The sequence below is a fragment of the Emydura macquarii genome, unplaced genomic scaffold, assembly GCF_026122565.2.
Source record: "Emydura macquarii macquarii isolate MOO-44397 ecotype Brisbane River unplaced genomic scaffold, CSIRO-AGI_Emac_v2 contig_1230, whole genome shotgun sequence".
NCBI classification, from domain to species: domain Eukaryota; kingdom Metazoa; phylum Chordata; order Testudines; family Chelidae; genus Emydura; species Emydura macquarii.
The window spans coordinates 7,842,662-7,864,711 of NW_027131367.1; the positions used below are offsets into that span (position 1 = coordinate 7,842,662).

Consider the following 22,050-nt stretch of genomic DNA (forward strand, 5'->3'; position numbering starts at 1 on the left):
CCACAACTTAACTATCCACACATTTGCAAAGATAGAGATCACTGGCACGCACGCATGCACACAAAAGAAGCATGGCCATTTCAGCTGTTTATGGGCTTTTCCGTGGTGCTCAGTCATCACTGTGGTATCTGAGCGCTTCACAAACATCAGTTAAGCAAGTCTCATAAAACCCATGCGTCGTCCAGCGAACGAGACCCTGGGCAGATATCCATAAAACTTGGATTCTGTTCCCAGCTGGGCTGCAGATTTCCTGTGTAACCTTCGGCAAGTCACTTCATTCTGTGCCTTTGTTTCCCCTCTGATTGTCTATCTGCCTAATTGCCTCTTCAGGGCAAGAATTGTCTCATACTGTGTGTTTGTACAGTGCCTAGCAAAATGGGACTCCAATCTTGATTTGGGCCTCTAGATGCTACCGTCGTAATACAATAAAATAAAACAGGGAAATATTATTAAGTAATTATATATCATAGGCAGAGGGATTAAGGAACTCACCCAAGCTCACACAGGATGTCTGTGGCAAAGTCAGGACTAGAACACAGACCTCTTGAATCCAAGTCAAGCTTTTTAGCCACAAGACCAGATTTCATCTCTCAGCCAAATGTGGAAAATTCGTTATAGAATTCAGCTACATGTTTGCAGATTTCTTCCCCACTATCCACCCAGTTGTACTTGGGGGAAATGGGGCAAAAGGACAGTTGGGGAAACACAGAGCTACACAACCCCAGATACGTATGTGAGGGTCACTGGTTCAGTACTGAGATTCAAGCTCCACCTGACGAATCACTAGTGCCACTTCCTCCAGTACAAGAACTTTGAAGGTAACCCATCTGAACAGCAGCCCAGTATTTTACCATGTCCCTCAACAGCATGCGACCTGTTATACTTCACGGAATGATCATTTGCAACTGAAAAGTCTTTTTATAAACTCCAGTTCTGAACTGTTTCAAGTCAATCCCTCTCTCTCCCTGGAAACTTAGCTGTGGGGAACCTCTGAAATGTGTTAAGTACTCACCCTGCATGCATGAATATGTAGGTTAGGTACCTCCAAGCCTGAGCACGGAGCTGAGGATGATACACTAATGAGTTCTTCAGGTATAAAGGATGGGTGACTTGCAGTACATATCTGTCTAATACCACTCCGTTGTAAAGAAAAAAGGCAACCTAGAAAAGCAGGGAGATTCCTCAGTTAATGAACACCATCCCTCCACAAAAATAAACTACAATCCAATATCCAACTTGCGTAATAGGTTCCCCCAGCTATGACAACATGCTTAGACTGCACTGTGAGCGTACCTGGCAATTTACAAGCGTTCATGATGACAAGGTCCCTGCTTTGAGGAACTAACACCCTGCAGTAAAGTTGCATTTTAAAAAAAAAACCCAAACAAAATTATTTTATATCTACATACAACCTTTCACTGCAAAGGACCCCAAAGCACTCGACAAACTACATATGGACGGCACCACTTAAATGCAGCCACCATGAGCAAGGAAGTGAGGAAACCACAGCACACTGCATGCTGAGGGGTGGGGAAAATGTTTTATTGAAGAATGACAAGACAAAAGGTCCTTTGCATCCATGCAGAACCTTGTTTTGTATGGTCTCCTCCTAAGATCCTCATGTGAGTAAGTTGCATAGAAACCAAATTTATCTAGCTCAAAGGCCAAAGGGTATTTGAAACAAAGGCTCAAGAGGTTTTAGGTGTTCCCACCAGATGACTGGACCACTGCTCCACCCTCTGCCTAGTCGCCCATTGACAACTACCTTAAGCAGAACTTTACAGCCATACTGAGGTCCCACGCCAGAAGATCGTGTAGCGGGAAGCAGCGGATGAAACACTTCCACTTTTGGAAACCTCGGTTCCAAATCTCCAATTTAAATGTGAAAGTGAATGTGCTTGGTTTCACCTGAGCCCCTGTCCACACAGATCACCAAACAAGCACAGAGTGTGGCTCCAGTGGCAATCTGTGGTCATGAGAGGCAGGTGCATTGGCAGACCCAGGGCCTGTCTGTGTGGGGTAAAAGCCCTCCCCACACTTCCTCGTGCTCTGGGAGGGCTTTTTGGGAGTGGTGCGGTAGGATACCTGCCTCTACAATGGTGATGGCAATCATGAACCAGGGCGGAGGACAGCAGGTGTAGCTGTCATAGTACCACTTCCGGTCTATCTCACGTGGCAGGGTCTCATATGCAACATGTCGAATTAGCCGCTGGGACAGGCTTAGTCCCGTCTCCTCCAGCAGCGCCTTGCTGCACAGCCTCCTGTTCCCCTGCAGAATGGCTTGGCGGAAGCTATTCGACCTTTTGTTGCTCATCTGAGAAGAGAAAAGAGGAAAAAATGTAAGGCCAAACCATGGGCCAGTGAAACTGTCAGGTGAAGTACTACCAGCTGGGGCCAGGTGAGCCAAGGCCTAACACAACTGCCGGGAGGGAGTGCAGCAGGGGGATCCTGAAGATCAGAATCTGTGACTATCATGAGGCAGTGAGTTCCACCCGACTGGGGCAATATGAACTCATTTTGACTGTCAGGTAGTCCTGCAGCCCTTCCCACTCCTGACGCACACATCTCACACCTTTCCAGCTCTCCAGGACATGTATTTTCTCTGTTGTAAATGACAGGTACATTTATGGCACCACGTCACTAACAACCGTGTTCCTAATTTGCAGCAGCTGGTTCTAGTGTAGGTTTTCCACAGAGTTTCAATGGAAAAATCCTAAGCTTGTATTGTGAACCAAAATGATAACACCAGCTAAAGTAGACAACAGATTTAACTAATATTCATAGAATCATTAGCTATTAAAAACTTGCAAAGTTTTTTTTAAAAATTGTTACTATAATAAATAGAGGGGCAGATTTTCAGACAGTTTAGGCTTAAAAGTGGGTGACTAATTTGCACATGCAATTACTATGATTGCATGGGGACAGCATTAGTTTATTATCTTTTTGATAATAAACTTTCCCAATTTGCATGCACAATTATAAAACTTGTATTCACAAATTAGGCACATGGAATTTTGTGCCTAACCTGTCTTAAAAAATCAGGCCCTATATATCTTGCAAAGAGATAAGTGGCCCATATGCCAAACAAACCAATTGCACAGCAGTATCAAACAGCTTCTATATATGCCTGGTTAGTGTTTTTTCTCTGGATGAACCTTTGGTTCTGTGGGATTAGAAAATGAAAACATTTGTTTGTGGATGAGGGAGATCATGGAGGAGAGGATTTTGCATTAGCCAGGCTTTTATACTGACAGATACTACATATGCAGTGAGGTGAATTTGATGGACTCATTCTGGATCTGTGTGAACAGGCGTGTCATCTCAAAGGCAGGTTTGAGGCACGTCAGTAGGGCAACATGTTAGGGGAAGCATTCATTTCAACGGCTCGCTCTGAGGCCTGGTCTGTGGCCACAGTGGAGGACTGTCCAGCTAGCACTTACTCACCAGCAATCAAAATGCATTTACAAAAACAAACCAAAAAAAAAAAAAATATATCAAACAAATGCTAGTGTAATGTAACCTGAGTTGCTGGTGGAGCATTCTCCAGAGCTGTCACACACAAGCAGATGCAGGCAGCTCACGACTTCTCTTGCTTGGGTGTCCTAGTACCCAAATGCTCCCCTTGGCTCTATGCCTCTCTAGATCTGGGTGAGGTGATCACTGACAGGAACTAGACAGAGAATGGCAGCACCTAACTTCCCAAGTGCCTGATGCAAAGTGTCACTGTTTTAGGAACCAGCAATTTGTTGTCCTGCTCTTGGTGTATAAAACCCTCTGTGCACTAGTTCCAGCCCAACTCTCACGCCCCACAGCCTTGCACCTTGTGTCAGCATTTACACCTGGGTGGAGTGGGTGTATAGTGCTACCAAATCACAAGAGTAGCACTTTACATTCATTCCATAGATGACCACACAAGATGCAGGGCACTGCAGAATCAGGTCCCTAACCCTCACCTCTTCTTATTCCCCACTCCCATTCCTCATCATCTAGCAGTTTTTTTTTCCCTACAATCTCACTACTACTGGCATGAGAGCCTTCTCCTCTGTTACTCCTGCCACCCTGTCTCTCAATCAAATCTCAGTTGTAAACAGTTCTATTCTCCGTTACCTGTAATTGCTTTCCTCCTGTTGCTGGTTGCTCTACAGAGGCATTATTTAACTGAGCATTTCAGGGATGCAGCATGCGATGAAAGACACTGCCCTGAAGTTTTCACTGGAGGAGGGAGACAGAAGGAAAGGCTTGGGGAGCGGGTCTTGGAGAGGATGCAAAATGGCAAGTTTTACACTGCCAGGAATTCTACTTCTGCTGGAGGGGATTGGTTGTGTGTACAGAACCCTTGTTCAGATCAGGCCCTGAGATAAAGAGCCTTCATGCTGAACCCTGATTATAGTCACTGCCCATCTCCTAGTCCAGTGCAAATGTTCCAATGCCCAAAAGAGCTCCCAAGATCCAGTGTCACTGAGCGGGCACGAGGGGATACAGTAGAAGTCTCAGGACATGACCCAAAGCCCACTGAAGTAAAGGGGAAGACGTTGGATCAGATATTAACTTCATTAACTGAATCTGTCCCCTGAGAAGGTTGTGCCCAGGGCAGTAGAGACAGACAGACAAACAGGAGATTATGTAACTATTTCTGCATGGACTGACTCTAAATGAGAAGCCTGTTTTTTCTTCGGAAAAAATCAAATCTTCCCAAACAGAGAGCCTCCCATATGGTCACAATTTACTTACTTGATTTTGGAGGTTATATAATATTGGTATTTATGAGCCAAGCATTTAATCACCAGCTGAAAGAACACTGAGCCCATTGTTGGCTCACATGATACTGCAGATCCAGAAATACAGGGCAGGCCATCCCATCCTCTCTTCGTGCAGTTATCTGCAACTTCTTTAATAAGCATGATATTAAAGCTGCAGGCAGATGGGTGTATAAAGTATTATATCAAAAAGGAACAAAAGCCACACACTCACTTAGGGCTCAGTCTCCTTAAAATGGCTCTTTATTATTCAGAACGTAAGGGAGAAAGAAACCTTCTTTGGCCAGTGGTTGAGTTGGCAAGGACCAGGAATGATGGCAGAGCTCTGTACCTCTGGGCACACAGCTCACCTCTAATAGCAAGTGGGTTCTGTGAGGTGTAAACATCCCAGACAAAACGGAACCCCAAGTTTGGCTCTGAACATCTCCCCACTTTCACAGTGCTCAACATGTGGGATGTTGGGTTCAGTCCATTCAAGAGAAGGGACTTATTATGCCTATTTGGATCTAGATCTGAACTGCTTCTAAGTCCAAGGGTGTCCAAACCCTCAAGCCATTGTAAGGAGGGGCCAATGTGCCATTCAGATCTAGCACCAAACTTTCCCAGACATCAGATCCAGCATTTAGGTTCAGCCTGATCTTGAAATTCTGGGAGCATCAAAATATTACATTACAGCCAGTTTTCCACAAGATCCACTCTCCACGATGGGAGACCCCCTTCATTAGGTACCTAAATGGGAGCTGCTGAAGTCTTTTGGTCCATAATGTTCTCGTCCCCACAGACACCTGCCCCGTGGCTCCTGTCTCTGCTGAAAGTATTAGAAAAATCCATCTAACTAGGGATCAATGAATTAGTTCAGCTAAAATACGACATCCCCTTCCACCCTGAACCTTCATCCAAAACTCAGACTGAATCTTTGAGGTTTAGGAGACCCATGGCTCACCAGCAGCAGCTCTGCTATTAGGGGACCACCCCAGAGAAAAGGGAGAAAGCACTCTCTGACATATATGTTTACTATCACAACTATAGTAAATTACCAGCTGGGAAAGGAATGCACCGAAGTAGCTCTTCCAAATAAAGGCACTCTGCAGGGGCGCTGTGCCAGTCCCATGACTTGCATGGGGCACACTGTATTAGAGTACCCCCAAATAGCACAAAGAGGCTGTTTTCAGCCCAATTTTGTGGCCCCAAGAGGCTTGGAAAAGCATCAACTTTTGCCCACTGAGTCTAACCTTTGAGGTTTACCCTGGCTATATTTAACACATCCAGCACACTGCGACAAGCCATTTGCTCAGCCCCAACCCCACAGTACGATTCTCCCACAGACAAAGCACTAAGATGAGAGGTTAGCGCATGTCTTTTAAAAGCCTTCATCAGCTTCAGTTTTATAACCCACTTTATTTATAAATGCTGCTTTTCCAATCAATTTTGCTTTCAAGATTCATTTATTTCTTTTCCTCATCCCACATTTCTACAAAGTTCGACAGTGAATATGAGTGGGCTCTCTCCAAACACACAGCTCGACATCAATTTCATTTCCCACCTATACTTCACATCCTCCTCCTTTTCATATTAACATCTAGCACCTTCCTGGAGAACCTCCACTGTCACAATGGGAAAAATCAACAGTCTTTAGGGTCTTTGCTTTAACCTGGCAGTGAATTTTTTTCTTTTAGGAATCATAGAAATTACAGATTAAAAGATCTAGTTAATTATCCAGTCCATCTCCTAGCCAGTGCAGGATTGTTCCCTATTCAGTACTTTGTCTGTATTAATTTAAAACGTCCCAAGCTCTAGAACATCTGCCCTTCCCTTGGAAGACACATACACAGCTAGTAGGTCTCACTCTCAATGCTTCTTCTAATTTTTCCCTTTTCTACATAAAATGTCATCCCTTCTAGTTAATTCCCTATGGCTTGTGTTATACGGGAGAGCAGCCTAGATGACCACCTTCTGGCCTTGGAATCAATGAATATTTCAGACCTCCATGTCCCCACAACTTAGAAGAGTGGGAAGTTTGTTGCTCATGGGACAATGACAAGAGGCAAAGCATCACAACCCTGTTGAATGGAGAGATACATGTAACTGCATTCGCAGTGAATCCTAGCAGTCATGGCTTAGCCCAGGGGTTCTCAAACTGGGGGTCACCAAGTTATTATGGGGGGGTTACGAGCTGTCATCCCTCACACGCCATGGCTGTGGCTGTCAGCCCCGTGCGTGATTGATAACCAGAGCCCTTCAGAGCTGGGAGGCCGGAGAGCAGCGGCTGCTGACTGGGTGCTCTGAAGACAGCGGCACCCCCAGCAGCAGCGCAGAAGTAAGGGTGGCATGGCATTGGGGGTGGGGGGATGGAATGGCATGGGGGGGATCATCACAGCCTTAAATATTTTTAAAGGGGGTCCCAGCAAAATGAGTTTGAGAACCCTGGCTTTTGCAGTTTTAGCCTGGCTGCAGGCATATAGCAGAAGAAATCATGTTCTATACAACCCTTAGCCCCGCTCCCACAAACACTCACACACATGCTTAACTTTACTACCGTAAGTAGTCCCACTGATTGCAAAGTTAATCAAGTGCATAATGCTTGCAGGATGGGGACCTAATGTCTCTCTCCAAAACACCAAGACCAATTGACACACCAGAAACTTGCAATCTTTCATTTTTGGTTTAGATGTTGGGAAGGAGGTTAGGAGAATGGGGACTTCTAATCTGAAAAGAGCCCAGATTTAATTTTCTGAAGTGACTGAATTTTTTAAAATGTATTTATACCATTTCATTATTATATATATATATATATATATATATATAAAAAAAATTAAAACAGCCATTTAAGTTGACATCTCGTGTATCAAGTTTCAGCCATAAGTGATTTGAAACAGCTGAGAAATCATGGTTTAGGATAGAAATTCCTATGCCAAGTTCCACTCTAACAAGCGTAAGGATTAGTTGCTAGACTATTTCACTGGAGAGAATGTTCTCTCGTCTACTGTTGCATATACCCCATATCAGATGGGCTCAAAATGACACACAAGCTGAGTGTGCTCAGACAGCACCTCCTGTCTCCTGGTTATTAGATTTCAAAATACTTGCATGGCCCCATGACAGCTCACTTTCCAGAATGGGATGCGTGCAGCTCTTTGCATGTCAGCAATGAAATGCTACAAGGTTCTGCTGAGATGGGACCAATAGGAAGGCAATCGACACACAAATGTTGCAATTTACTTGTGTAAGGACGGTCGTGTGGATGGGCCGCTGTGAAGGGTCAGCATGTGGGTACCCTCATTGGACTCAACAGAAATACTCTTGAGAGGAAGAACTTTGCATATAAGTAAGGGGTCCACATGATCGAACCCAGTGCCACAGACAGCAGCTATGTTACACCCTCAAGAGACCATATTATTCCTGATCAAGGCATCTTGTCTTATTTGTGCATACAAGATCTCGTCAATAATTACTACTATTGACTATAAACATTTTTCTCACTTTACAACTGGAGAATATGAATACTTCCCCCCTCCTCTGTCCCTACCGTCAGCCTTAAGCTCTGTCTATGCTAGAGAAATGTGCACCAGAGTAACTGCACCAATGTTGTTACACAGACACAAACCCCTAATGAAGACACACCACATGAATGCAATGTGAGGTTTGCATCAGTGAGACTTACTCTGGTAAGTGCACACCCCTTTACCACCCTAGCTATATTGGCATAACTGCGTTGGTGCAAATTTCCTTAACGTAGACAGGTCCCAACATACAAACCATGGCCTAAGCATTATGTTCGCATTGCACATACATAATATATACACCAATGGGTTTCACTGCCAGCGAAATAAAATGCTCCATGGGGAAGATTTTCAAAGGCACACGTGGCTGCTAGGTGCCCAGCTCCTATTGTGCGAGTTTTGATAGATGTTAGGTGCCTATTTGTGGCTTTAAAAATTCCCCCCATGGGTGTTACAGTAAACAGCATAATAGCACTTCTTCCCCAAGGATCTCCCAGTGCTGCAGGTTCACCTTTAAGTGACTGACTTTTTCCCACCCCAAGAAGTAGGACGGTGTTTGTGACCCGCTGATCGATGTTCGTTATGCTGTCCCTTCTGTGCTGTGCAGGCTGTGACAGGTTCACATCCTCTAGCTCGGGCAGAACGAGAAGCACACACCGATCAGTGGTTACACAGTGGTTACACTTCCTCCAGACAGAGGAAGATTATCCCAAGCTTTTAAGGCCAACTGTTTGGATTCTGGACAGGCCCCCACTTACATGACAGCCATCATCTTGACCAATACCAGGGATTGAGCCAGGGACCTGCAGAGCAAACTGCAGGAGCCGTCACAGCTACGGCTAGAGCCAGACTGTCAAGCAGAAAGTTGTAACGGGCCCACGTTCTCTGTGGCACAGGCACGGAGAGGGACATTTCACACACACACACACACACACACACACACACACACACACACCGGCCAGCGGGGTGTCCTCCCTGCTTTACGGATTGGTCAACTGAGCACAGAACAACTAAATGACCCGCCCAAGGCCACACAGGAAGTCACTGGCTGAGTGTAAGTTTGCCACACTGCATCAAATGTGCAGCCCATCTAGATCAGTAACTTCCTCTCCAACAGCGGCCAGCATCAGATGCTTCAGAGAAAGGTGCATGAAACCCTGCAGCCGGCAATTGTGTGTCCCTTGAGGAAGTCTTCTCCTACCCCCTAGAGATTGCCTTACAATGAAGCATGAGGTTTCAGACCCCTTTCAAAACACTCTCCTCTCCCCCCACCCTCAGTATTTACTACTCTAACTCTGGATGCTAGCCAGGAATAGAACCACGGGTCCTGTATTCCCAGCCAGCAAGACAGCCAAAGACATACCGAGTGATTAAAGTGCTTTTGCATGGTGGAGCTGAAGGTGAGCCATGAGGTTAGTAACTAAGCTAGGTTGAGGGCTGGTGCAGGAGGCTGCCCTTCTTCAGCAGGTATCACTCACAGAACGCAAAGGAGAGAAGAGACTGGGCTAAAAAAAAATCCTTTTTTTCTACACTGAACATTTGCAGGTTAGAAAGAACGAGATCAGCCCAATGGAAATCACACATGGCTGGGAGAATTGTGAAGATTCCAGTTTTCACAGCAAAGGTGTGGAAAGTGAATGGGGTTTTAGTGTCTAGGGCAGAAGTCCCCAAACTGGGGGGCATGTCCCCCTAGGAGGGCTCAGAGGAACATTCAGGGGGCACAGGGAGCGAGCATACTCTGCCCCGCCCCCACCCCATAGCTGCGGCCCCGGCCTCTGGCCCCCGCCCTCACCTCGGTCCATGGCCTCGGTACCCGGCCCTTGGTTCCTGGCCTCAGCTGCTGTCTGCGACTGCCAGGACCCGCCGCCGCAGCCCTGCTCCCAGTCTCAGCCCCAACCGCAAACCCACTCCTAGCCACTGCCCCCAGCCCCAACCATAGCCCCACTCCCAGTCCCAGCTGAGGGGCAGTGGGTGCAGACAGGGGTTAGAGGGGATGCAGGGTAAAAAGTTTGGGGACCACTGGTCAAGGGCAAGACTTCATCAGAGATGTGACTCATTTGGGCAAACATGGGGCTTACTGGGAAGTGCTGCTATAATCACAGATTTGGGGTTTATTGCGCTGAGTTGTGTTTAAAAGATAAAATTACATACATTTACTGGAGTGCAATGTTTATATAATCTTGCTGTATAGACTATCAGCCTAATTAAATAGAAGCACAGACCTTGGGAAGCCAGATAGTAGGAAACTGGAGATATGATTTATAGCCTTTTTATGACTGCACTACAAAATATTTAAGTCCCATAAAAAAAAAAGAATAAGGCTTAAATTATTCCCCTCCCCCTAATTATCTTGCAGATGGCATACAGTATGTAACTCCTTTAAAAGCTCATCCCATCAAAGATAATGCAGCCATCATCATGATATTTGATCCACAAAAAAAGTCAAAAGATTAAATCACTTTCTCCTTTTTTATTAGCAGCTTTTCACTGATAGAGAGCTTCTCTCTCTCTCTTTCTCTCTCTCCTGATTCTCAAGCCAACTCTGACTAAGTATAATAACCAAATGTGTCACACACACCATGGACACGGCATCACTGATCACCTGTGCAAAGCAGATCAAGATACTGTATGGAAAAAAAGAAAGCTATAAGCACAGAGAAAATAACACAGAAAAAGCAGAAGTCCTATAAAATGCCTCAAATCATCCCTTACGGCTCTCCTACTTTAACGTTGCTCAGGACTGAACCCTGCCTGAACCCAAACACTTGTTGGAATGTTCAAGAAAATCCTTCATATGAAGTTACTATGGAAGGGCATGTGCTGGAGATTCTGCGTGATGTTCTGGCTCCACTGAAGATAATGGCAAACCACCACTTAATATCAATGGAACCAGGATTTCATTCCGGGAGAAAAGATGCCCTGAAGATGGGATGAGGAGCACAGCAACATTCTTGGGAAACTAAGCAAATTAAGCTACACCTCTGAACTGCTCCACAGGTTAGTGGAGAGGGACCTGGGGGATTCAGATTGTGGGTTTGGTCCATTTTCAATCTGAACATTCCCAGGAAGACTGCCTGGGGTTGATCAAAAAGAAGATCAAGAGGTGACTTGATTGCAGAGTACAAATACCATGACAGGGAGAAAATACTGGATTACTAAGGGCTTCTTTAATCTAGTGGAGAAAGGCGTAACAAGAAAACAATGGCTGGAAGCTAAAGCCAAACTCAAATTAGAAATAAGGCCGACATTTTTAAGAGAGGGGGGAACAAATTACAATGAGAAGTGGTGGATTTTCCATCTCTTTTCAGATCACTGGTGGATGCCTGTCTGGAAGACATAGGTTAGTCAAACACAAGTTATTGGGCTCCATACAGGAGTAACTGGCTGAAATTCTATGGCCTATGTTAGGCAGGAGTTCAGACTAGATGATCTCATAGTCCCTTCTGGACTTAACATTTATGAAAGCACCCACACTGCTCACCAGAGATAGGCAGGACACAGCCCAGTTCTTAGCAATGTGCTGCCACCAGGGTAGTGGGAGTTGGGCGCAGGGAATGGGTTTTAGCCGCATGTTGTTGAAAACACCTAAGGAGAAATGTAAGTACATCCATACAAAGCTTCTAGAGCGGGTCAGACAGAAGTCACTGGGGAGACAGTGCAGTTAGAGCATGGGTTGGAGAGGCATGGGACTGGGGAGTTGAAAGCACGCCACACCTCACAAGAGGTGCTCAACACCTTACAGGCTTGGGTCCTGTGTCATGTGTGCCTACTGGCTGTGCAACGCTCTACTGCCTGAACCATGTCCCACCCCTTTAAAACTAAACAGCATGCTGAAAGTTCAACTGGGAAAAATCCTTTCATAGGCCAAAACAATGCGAACTTTTCATTTGCAACACTGCTGATTGCGGGGGAGTGCGGCTATCGCCAAGATCTTGGAAAGGGGAAAACAGATGAGCTCAAAGAGGTTGCTTTTATGGTTCCTTTCAGTGGTGTGAGTTGCCAACAAAAGGTTTTGTCCACAGAACAATTGTCAACAACGCCTGACCCTGAAAAAATGCAGAGGGAAAAGGTTACGAAGTTCCAAGACAACAATGTGTTTTAAGGGCTATAAAATGACATACTGCACAGAGCCTTTTACTACCCAAAAGGAAAAAATACTACAGGATTCCATAAAGAATCATCTATCTATAGAGCTCTGGAACCAATCGATAGAATTCTATAGCCAGGTTATAACTCTCTATTAAATTCTAGAGACTGCTTTAAAAATCCAATAAAGGACACAATCCTCTATTCAATTTGATCTGTTTTTAGAGTAATTTCAATAGAACTCTATTTATTTTCAGTTTAACTCTATTGGTTTCATCCTTACTAAGTTTTACAGGAGTTTTCCAAAAGGGAAAAGTCACAATGCAACCTCATTAAATTTCCCAATCTATCAAAAAGTCCTATAGAATTTAATGGTGATTATGGCCCCAGTTCAGGAAAACACTTAAGCATATGCTTAATTTTAACTACATGCTTATATTATCATTACGTTCCAGTCACATAGCTGACTAAGTGCTTTGTTAAATCAAGGCCTGAACCAATAGGCCCTACAAAAATTAAAAAAATAAATAGTATTAAGTATTTAATGAGATCATTTCTATGGGTTTTATGAGCAAACCTATAAAATTCTATAGCCAGGCGGTAGATGTCTATTACATTCTATCTATATGGTGATTCATAAAAGCCATAGAAAATTAAATTCCATAGGATGTTTTTCATTCAATAGCCCAAAGCAGCACAAGATTTTTAAAACGCATACTAAACCGTTACATTTCAGGAACAAAATTTGGCCCTCTGTTTTTGCCTGCAAAATGGGCGCAGAACAATGTTACCAAGGCAGAATTATTTTGCTCCGATATCCGGACAGCCACTGAGCTTGGTTCAGCTGCCCACACAGCTGACTTAGGCCAGGACCCTTAAATCTTGTGGCTCAGTGCTGGAAGGTGCCACAGGGAGCCTGCAGAATGTCATCTCCATTGATTCTGGAGGAGTTAGGACTGGGACCCAAACCTGCTCCATGGGGTTCTCCTTCTGGCTGGGGCTTTAAAGGATACCAGAAGTGGTCCCCAAGTCTTATAGCTAATGTTATTTTTACAGCACCCAAAGCATGCAACTAGACTGTGTGATCTCAGGGGAGTGACTTCACCTGTCTTTCCCCTTCCACATTTTATTTGTCTTGTCTAAAATGTAAGCCTTTAGGAAAAGGGCTGTTTCTCTTATTCTGTATAAGGAGAGCACAAAGCACATTAGGGCCCTGATCTCTGTATATTATTACTAATAGCAAATTCTGACGCAGTGCCTTCCCCCTTCTACCCCAGCTTTCATTGAAGAGGGAACTATCCCAAACTAACCTTTCCTTTTCCCTCTCTGATGACCACCAGGCATGTGTCACAGTCATTCATGAGCAGGAGGAGCAGAGGCCAGGGCCACAGATGCTACCTTTCTTGTGTTTTCAGCTTGATTTATTTACCTGCTTTCACGGAGAGCAAGTTGGAGTTGGAGGCTGCCAGCGCATGGCCTGGGCAGGTCAGAGGAGAAAGGATGGGAAGCAGGAACGCTGCTAGGTTCTTTCTCTACAGGAGGAACCATGCTGGTGCCTTTGATCTCGGATTAGGGTGATTTGATTATTGTTGTACAGCTGATGCCAGGTTTAAAAAAAAATCCTTTTGCTCACACAAAACTAAGTAGGATTTGCCTCCTCTGAGAAGCCACCGAAACCTAGAAACTGACTAGTGGCGGTGATGCCAGACCTGGGTAACGAAGAATCTGGTTTAAATTAGTGGATACATTTTGCTCAAAGCAAAGATGCTGCATCAGCTTAAAGTTACTACAGAATTGCAGCTAAATATTTATTTTGGAACCAACTGTACGGGAGATTGTCCGACATTCCCAGTGTGTTGAAAGAGCCAGCCCCCTTAAGAAAGGGCTATTGCCCCCAACCCTCCTCTCCACAATCTTCATCGAAGAGCTGGGACAACACAATGAAACAATATCTGGCACTTCTGCCACATCTTCCATTGGAGGATCTCAGCTAGTTTTGCAAATATTAAGCAAGCAGCTTTCATCTCCCTTTTACATACAGGAACACAGACCAAGAGAGGTGAAGGAACTTGCCCTTTTCTCACAGGAATATCTGTGGCATAGCAGGGACTAGAACCTAAATCCACCGGACTTTTAAACCTGCACTTCATCTACTAGTCCCTGCCATACACAGAGACACTGACAGAACAGGCCAGGTCTACAGCAGAAACTTGCTAGTATAACCATGTTGGTTAGGGGTGTGGTTCTGTGCTTTTGCCAGTACAGCTTATTTTGTTCGGGGAACTGGTGAAAGCTATACCCGCAAAAGCACTCTTCTGCAGGTATAAGCTGCACCTCCCCTGGGAGGTTTGCTGATATAGCTATACCCACAAAGCTTTTCTAGGCTGAAATTACCTTCCTTGCATATCGTGGGACCATGAGTTACCAAAGTGACTTTCATAAGAGAAAACTGTAAGGGCAACAAAGCATGACGCCCAGTTAATAACTCTATTGTACTACAAGGCACTATGGCAGTTTGGAAGTTGCTTTGTATCACTCCTATGCTTTGTATCATAGCAGAAGCCAGGCTGCTGGCTGTACTGTACCAGCTGCTCCTTCCCTTGGCTCTGCTGCCATGTCTGAGGAGGAGCCTGGCACAGCACGCAGGTCACCGGGCTTATCTGATGTAACAAGTCTGTCCCATGTTTCTAGAGAGAACAGAAAAGAATGCTTGACCTCGAAGCAGAGACTCCATCTCTACAGGGATCCGTAGCCCTGCTGCTCGGCATTGTTGGAATCGCAGGACCCAGTGTGAAAAAGTTGATCTGTGACGCCCACGGCTGCCAAAGGCAAGTTATGTTCAACCCAGTAAATAATGTCTCAGCAGTAATTACTTTCTGGATCATCTCATCTCTGAAGGTAGCAAAGTTAGTTCAACAGATCTGTGCTTTTTCTCCTCCTGCAGCTGTTGCAGTTTTTTTACAGCCAGCATTTCATTGTATACTTTTAGTGTCTCCTCTAGGCCAGAAAAAAATCATTCCGATAATAGAAACAAACAAAATACATATTCCTTTCCCCGGCAAGCAGCTTTTCTTCCCAGTGTCTCAGGCAGAGAAAAAGCCACTTGTGATTGCTTTTTGCTGTTCTTTGTGGCTTCCTGAAGACATGTTATTTTATAAATAAAAATGTATATGATGCAGTATTATGTTTTATACATATTCAATGTGCTTCTCATACACAGAGATGAGAAAGCATTCAAAACGATTCATTTACCTAATGATTTTCACCCTTTTTGTTTGTGAACTGCATCAGCAGACTTCAACGTTCTTGAATTCATTCATTATTCTGAATCATTTGCTGAATAATTTCTAGGGATAATTTTGGGTTTGTAGATTATTTTGAAGCAGATTGTTGCAAGTTTTCACTATTAGAAATTCAATCAGGGGCATGTGGGTAATGTTTATGTTTCCCTTATTGGATGAATAACACTAAGAAACAAGTCTGCAGGGTGATTCTGAATCGTAAATGTGCCTTTTTGCAAATATCCTCCAATAGTGATTTCTAAGCAAATATTTCCACAAACATTCCAGGGCCAATAAGCTTGTTTGTTAGACTATTTCTGGAAAATGAACACAGAAGGGACAAAAAGAGTTTAAACAAGTATGTTTAAAGAATATGAATGAATGTTAGTAGAATTTGCCCACCCCTCATATTACACACAGACACTCATGCTCTTTTCAATATGTATTTGATTTTGTTTTAAGATTTATATAATGCCACCATCCTAGTTTCTCTGGGCCCATATATCATAGGTAATGGCACCCTGGATGGATTGCACCCAGGACACCTAGCTCCAAGGCTCAAAGTCTGTGAAAGCAGCAGGTGTCCCTCCAGCACCTCTCGGTATCAGGTCTGTGTACCCAGGCTCTCCTACAGCCCGTCAGGATCAGCAGATTCTTGATTTATGATGATTAACGGTTTCTATTACTGCAGCACTAACATAGGCTCCCCTGTGCTAGGCACTTCCCATAGCAAGGGACGGTGCCTGCCCCCAGGAGCGGACAATCTACCGAGACCAGACACACCAAGGATGGCAGGAGAAACAGAGTGGGGTAGAAACTTGCCAAAGTTCCAGTGGCAGAGCTGGGAACAGAACTCAGGTCTCCTGATCCCCAGCCCAATGTCCTGCTTCCTGTCAGAGAGACTTTTTATGTGACTTTCAGGCTCCAGGCAACAGCAAACATCACACCCAGTCCACCCTCCCCGTGCGCTGCTTCTGTGACACACAGGAATCAAGGGATCTCCCTCCTTCCTCACATAACCAACCACATCAGACATCGCCTCTGAAACCCGCCCAGCCAGCTGGACCTCCCTAGAGACGAGAACTCCATTACTGCCATTTTGGCTCTGGCTGCTAGTAAAGTCACAGTCACATGGACTTGTTTGGGAAGCCACAGAAGAAACTAATCAATAATATTTTAACAATTCAGAGTGTTCACTCATAAATATTGATAGGAAAACACACAGCCACTCTCGTAAAGTCCCGGCATTGATGTGTGTAACAGATCATCTACATTTCCCTCCTCCAGATTCATCACCACAATCTTTGAAAGCAGATCAATTCATCGCACTAACTAAGGCACAGAAATAGGAAAATCAATCCTCAGAACACGAGCAAAAAAGCAGAGATATTTAATTATTACCCAACACAAAGTATTTACTCATTACTGCACCAGGGTCATCAGTGCCACATGTCATTCCCTGTACAAGACTGTAACAACTTTATCCAGGCTTGACTTCAGAGTACTTTAACAGACTGCAAGAACACTCACATGCAAGGACTTCATTATTATCTGTCTATCATACATGTTCTATTTTAGCTATTTGTAAAGTGCTCATCAGCATAATTGTTGGTGCCATGCTGGGTATTCCTTGATAAAATAATAAAAATGGGTCTTCAGTTGTTGAGCTTTAATAAATATATGAAACCTCCCAGGTTTTCCCCTCTATTCCAATGTCACCCCATTCCCCTAAAGGAGACTGATCACTGCTTGCATCAGATGGAAATTCATTGCATCCACAGGTCCACACATCTTAGGCATTAGATTATATGTATTTCCAATGGATTTTGGCATTGCCACCCCCGTGTTCTCCAAACTGCTCCGCTGCGTTGGGAGATGAGGAGGCGGGGAAGAGAGGGACAAGCAGGTTGTGGTGGTGGTGGACGCAGGGGAGAATGTGTAAGGTAGCCAGGGCTAGTGAAACCAGCAAGTGTGTTTGTGGCAGGAACTGGAGGAATAGTGGATGGAAGGTTCCTGCTCAGCAGGCGACACAGGAAACATACCCCGGCCAGGGTGCGATAAAAGGAGAAGGTGCCCCGTTTCCCCAGGGCTCAGCTGGCATAGAGTGGCTCGTACCCTACACCACGAGGCACTGGAGTACAGGCAGCAAATCTCAGTGTAGCCTTTAATCTCGCCCTGGTGGGCTAGGGGAGCTGCAGGGTTCAGTTCCAGAGTGTAGGGTGGCCCATCTCCCCACAGTCGGGTTGTTTACTGATTTTATTTTAACACTGGGCAGTCGCGTGGGTCATTTTCACAGTTTATGCCGGTTCCTGCTCCGGAGAATTATTACGGCTCGGTGCCTCTTTAGCAACATTCTTTGGTCATATGGGATCAACACAGGATTAGTTGGAATATTTTATACAGCGTGAGGTTCCTATACATATAGATACGCAGAAAGAAACCTACCTGTGAACAGACCACATCATGCAGGATATTGATGGTCACATTGAGAGAGAATGAGTGTGCAAGATGGAAAAAAAAAGGAGACGCTTCACTGTTGGCTGAGAACCCCCGGGAAGGGCAGGTTGCCTAAGAAGGCAGGTTTCTCTCCGTGCACATGGAGAGATGAGAGTAGAGTGGTAGGAACCAGCCTGTCAAAAATCACCATTTCTCTGCCTTGTTTTCACAGCAGCAGCTGTTTGTGGAATGCGAGACTATTTCTAGTGCTCCGCGTGTGATCCTGGTCACAAATAGATGCCGTAGCCAGAGGCCCGCAAGTGAGACAGAAATAAAGGGTAACATTCTTAAAAGTGCCCAAATGATGTAGGAACCTAAACCCTATTTTCAAAAGTGATTTAGACGCGTAGGAGCCTAGGTCTCATTGAAAGTCAATGGAACTCAGGGTCCCAAGTGCCTACAGGTATGTCTACACAGCAAGTGAAGCCGTATTGTAGCGTGGCTAACTTTAATTAGGTAACAACGGTAGTGAAAACATTGCAGCTGAGGCTTCGCACCCAGTACACCCGAGTACACACCCAGGCTCCCCAGAGGGCGATAGTCGTGTTGCTAGCCCACGCTGAAACCCATGCTGCCACATCTACACTGTTATTGTTACCCACGCCACCTAGATTAAAACTAGTGCAGGTAAACCTACCCACACTACAATCACACCTCAGCTGCAGTGCAGACACACCCTAGGTTACGTCTGAAAATGGGACGTAAGTGCTTTTCAAAATGTTACCCACATCCCAGGCCCCTCTGCCGTGGGAATGGAACCCCACTGTCAGTTTTCAGGGCCCAGGGACCAGTATGGCTGACAACAGTTCTTGGCACCTGATTTGGATAATCACGGTTCCCACTCATAAGAGCCTACGCTGAGGAAATCCTAGGGCCAAGAACCCAAGAAGCCTGGTCAATTGCCTCACCTAAGCAACCGCTGAGAATTGCTAGCTTCTCAATGCTTCCCCTGGAGGTGCGTAACACCAGGCAGGCTGCTATCCTCCCCAACATCTAAAAGTACAGATGGAGAGGAAGGAACATCCCAGGTGTGGCCCACAGTGAGGGATTTTCAGAAGCGGTCTGCCCTGGCCTCCCTTTGTTTCCATTAAAGTCAATGGGTGCTTTACCTGACATCAACTTCAGAGCTTGACTATTAAGCGCTTCTGAAAACTCCACCCAGAGTTTGCGGGAGGGACCCAGCCACTATCTGCTAGTGACAGAAAGACTGCTCCTCTTTGCTTAACACTTTAAATCAGAAGCAAACCACACATCTAGGACTGAAGTCTGCTCCTCCTGGTGGCTCACTTACCAGGTTGACGAAGTCCTGGTAACAGATCTTCCCGTCTGAATTATTGTCTGCCAAGGCCAAGAGAACCTCCAGTTTGTGTGGGTCCAGCTCGGAGCCGTGTCTTTGGAGGAGGTTTCGGAATTTCTCGGTGCTGATATAGCCAGTGCTCTCGGCGTCAAACTGAGAGTGGGAAAACAAAAGCAGGAATTATTTCCTTAGCATTGCACAGCACCTACAATGCTGATCTCTTACAGGTTCAGCATCAGCCCCAGGCCCAGCAGGGATGGCAGTTGTATTACTCCTGAGTGGCAGGTTGCCATGCAAGCCATCACAGTTTTATCATGTTTGCTGGTAGCATTGTGGGCTACACAGCTCTCTGCTCCAAGAGATGGGGAGAAGTCTTCTACCATCACCCAAGTAGTACCAGATAGCTAGTTATATTAGGTGTGGGGACACTGGTCTTGGACTTAACCTTTGCATTCTCCAGCCAAGAGGCTATGTCTGCCTGAGACAGGGAGGGATGCTTCAGGTAAACATAGAGGGGAGAGCAAAAGGAGACAAGATGAGTGGGCAGGAAAGAAAACCCCTGCATTTCTCTAGAGAGCAGCCTTAGGTCTTTGGTTGCTGGCAGCTTGGCATCATCGCCACGTCTGTGGTCAGGACACATGAGAACTTGAGTAGTTAGAAATGAAGAGGGGCATTGCCCTTGTGAGTGGAGACCATGCCAAGCTGCCAGCAATCAGGGACATACCCCAAAAACTCCAGTACCTGCAGGGTTGCTAGCATCTGCTTTCTAAAGTTAACTCCAAACCCCGTCTGTGAGGCAAGTAGAGTGATGTGGACAAAGGAATCTCCCTGAACGAACTCTGCATTCAGGAACAACCACCCATTCTCATCCTGATCTTGCTCAGTGAGCAAACATACCCAATTATCGTTCCCCATCAGCCTCTTCATTCAAACTTCTTTTACCTACAGCCCTTGCCTTGTCCTACAAATTCATAGATCCTTCTTGGAGTCTGCATTTCCAAGTAAATACAACACACCACGGCAATACCACAGCAGGTACTGCTTTGTTTGCCCAGCAGATGCATTTAATTGAGTGCTCATTGCTGTTCATGCTTTTATATGTAAAGTTAAAACTAACTGTCAGCACCCACTACTGTCAGGCAGGCAGCCAGATGGCTCATGGAGATATTCAGATTCCTTATCCTGTCAAACAGTGAGCAAAGAAACAACATAGCTTGCATTGCTTGTCGACCACTTTCACCCAAAACGATCTCGCACTGCTTGAAAAATATTATCCACATCACCCACCACTGAAATGCAGGTGCTTCCCCTAGAGTGGTACAGAGGGCCATTTAAAACCAGGCACAACAATTCAAAACAGATCTGGGTGAGCAGAGAACAAAAATGATTCAAGGGCTGGAAAATCTGCCTTACACTCAGAGATTTAAGAAGCTTAATCTATTTAGTTGATATCCAAGAAAAGGTTAACAGAGGACTTGATCACTGTCTATCGGTAGCTACATCAGAAGGTTCCTGATAGCAGAGGTCTCATTAATCTAGCAGATGAAGGCATAACAAGATCTAGTGGCTGAAGCTGAAGCTAGACAAAGTCAGACTAGAAATAAGAGGCACGTTTTTAACAAGGAAGGTAATCAACCATTGGAACAATTTACCTAAGGCTGTGATTGGCTCTCCATCACCTGCAGTCTTTAAATCAAGACTGGATGTTTTTCTAAAATTTATGATCTAGCTCAACCAAAAGTTAGAGGATTGATGCAAGAAAAAATGGGAGAGATTCTCTCGCCTGTGTTATGCAGGAGGTCAGACTAAGTGATCATAAGGTCCCTTCTGGCCTAGAAAAATCGATGAAAAAATACCATTCCCAAGTGACTCTACAGAGAATAAGAGTGAAATTATCCGTTTCAGTTCATTCATTAGTACAGCTTTGAGCTCACATGGTCTACATCAAGCCAATCACTTATCCTGAGGAGAGGGGACAGGAAGCACTGCAAATCTTAAGAATTACAATATCATTAACAAAAATTAAGGATGAATCTCTAGATAATATTGTAACGAATCTTTGGCTGCCTAAGGCTTCTCAGTTATTACCAGGATGCACACCATGGTCAGCTGCAGCTTTCCAGCCACAGCAGGGATAGAAATCAGAGCCTTCTAATCCAAAAAGTACAGGGCCTTTTTATTCAGCCAAAAGAGAATCTCCTTCGTCTACTAGCAGAACAACACTGACACACAACTGAGTGGTTCTGACTCTATCCAGTAGATGGCAGTCATGCGTGCACTTACAGCAGCAGGGACACACTAGCTAGCTCATTTTAATAGTGAGAATGCTGGATGGAAAATATCCTGACAGGATAAGAGAGTCTTCAGGAAACCTTTTGAGAACGTGACAGAATGTTATCTGCAGCCTTCCAAACCTGGCAGATAACAAACAAAACAAAAACCCAACAAAATAAAACAAAACACAAAAAACCCACTCACCATCTTGTGGTTTCCTTGCTAACGGCTATTTTCCTCTTCACAAATAATGGGGTTTGGCAAAATGGAGGCAAAGTCATGTCATTTTAAAGAAAGATGATTCTCAGTATAAATTACACAGAACCCTATCCGTCAGGACAGACGAAGGGTCACTGACA

The 22,050-nt window shown here is 45.0% G+C and overlaps 1 protein-coding gene across 1 annotated transcript in view; it reads right to left on the bottom strand.

Moving 5' to 3' along the window:
* The window catches only part of RHBDL3 (rhomboid like 3), a 51,500-nt gene extending 31,949 nt beyond the window's left edge, over window positions 1–19,551 (bottom strand). The window contains exons 1-3 of the mRNA XM_067547812.1: window positions 19,412–19,551; window positions 2,090–2,314; window positions 1,013–1,161 (exon numbers count right to left, since the gene is read on the bottom strand). Of these exons, the coding sequence (XP_067403913.1) occupies window positions 1,013–1,161; window positions 2,090–2,314 (374 nt within the window). The 5' untranslated portion in view covers window positions 19,412–19,551. The remainder of the gene's footprint in view (window positions 1–1,012; window positions 1,162–2,089; window positions 2,315–19,411) is intronic.
* Window positions 19,552–22,050: the final 2,499 nt, after the last annotated feature.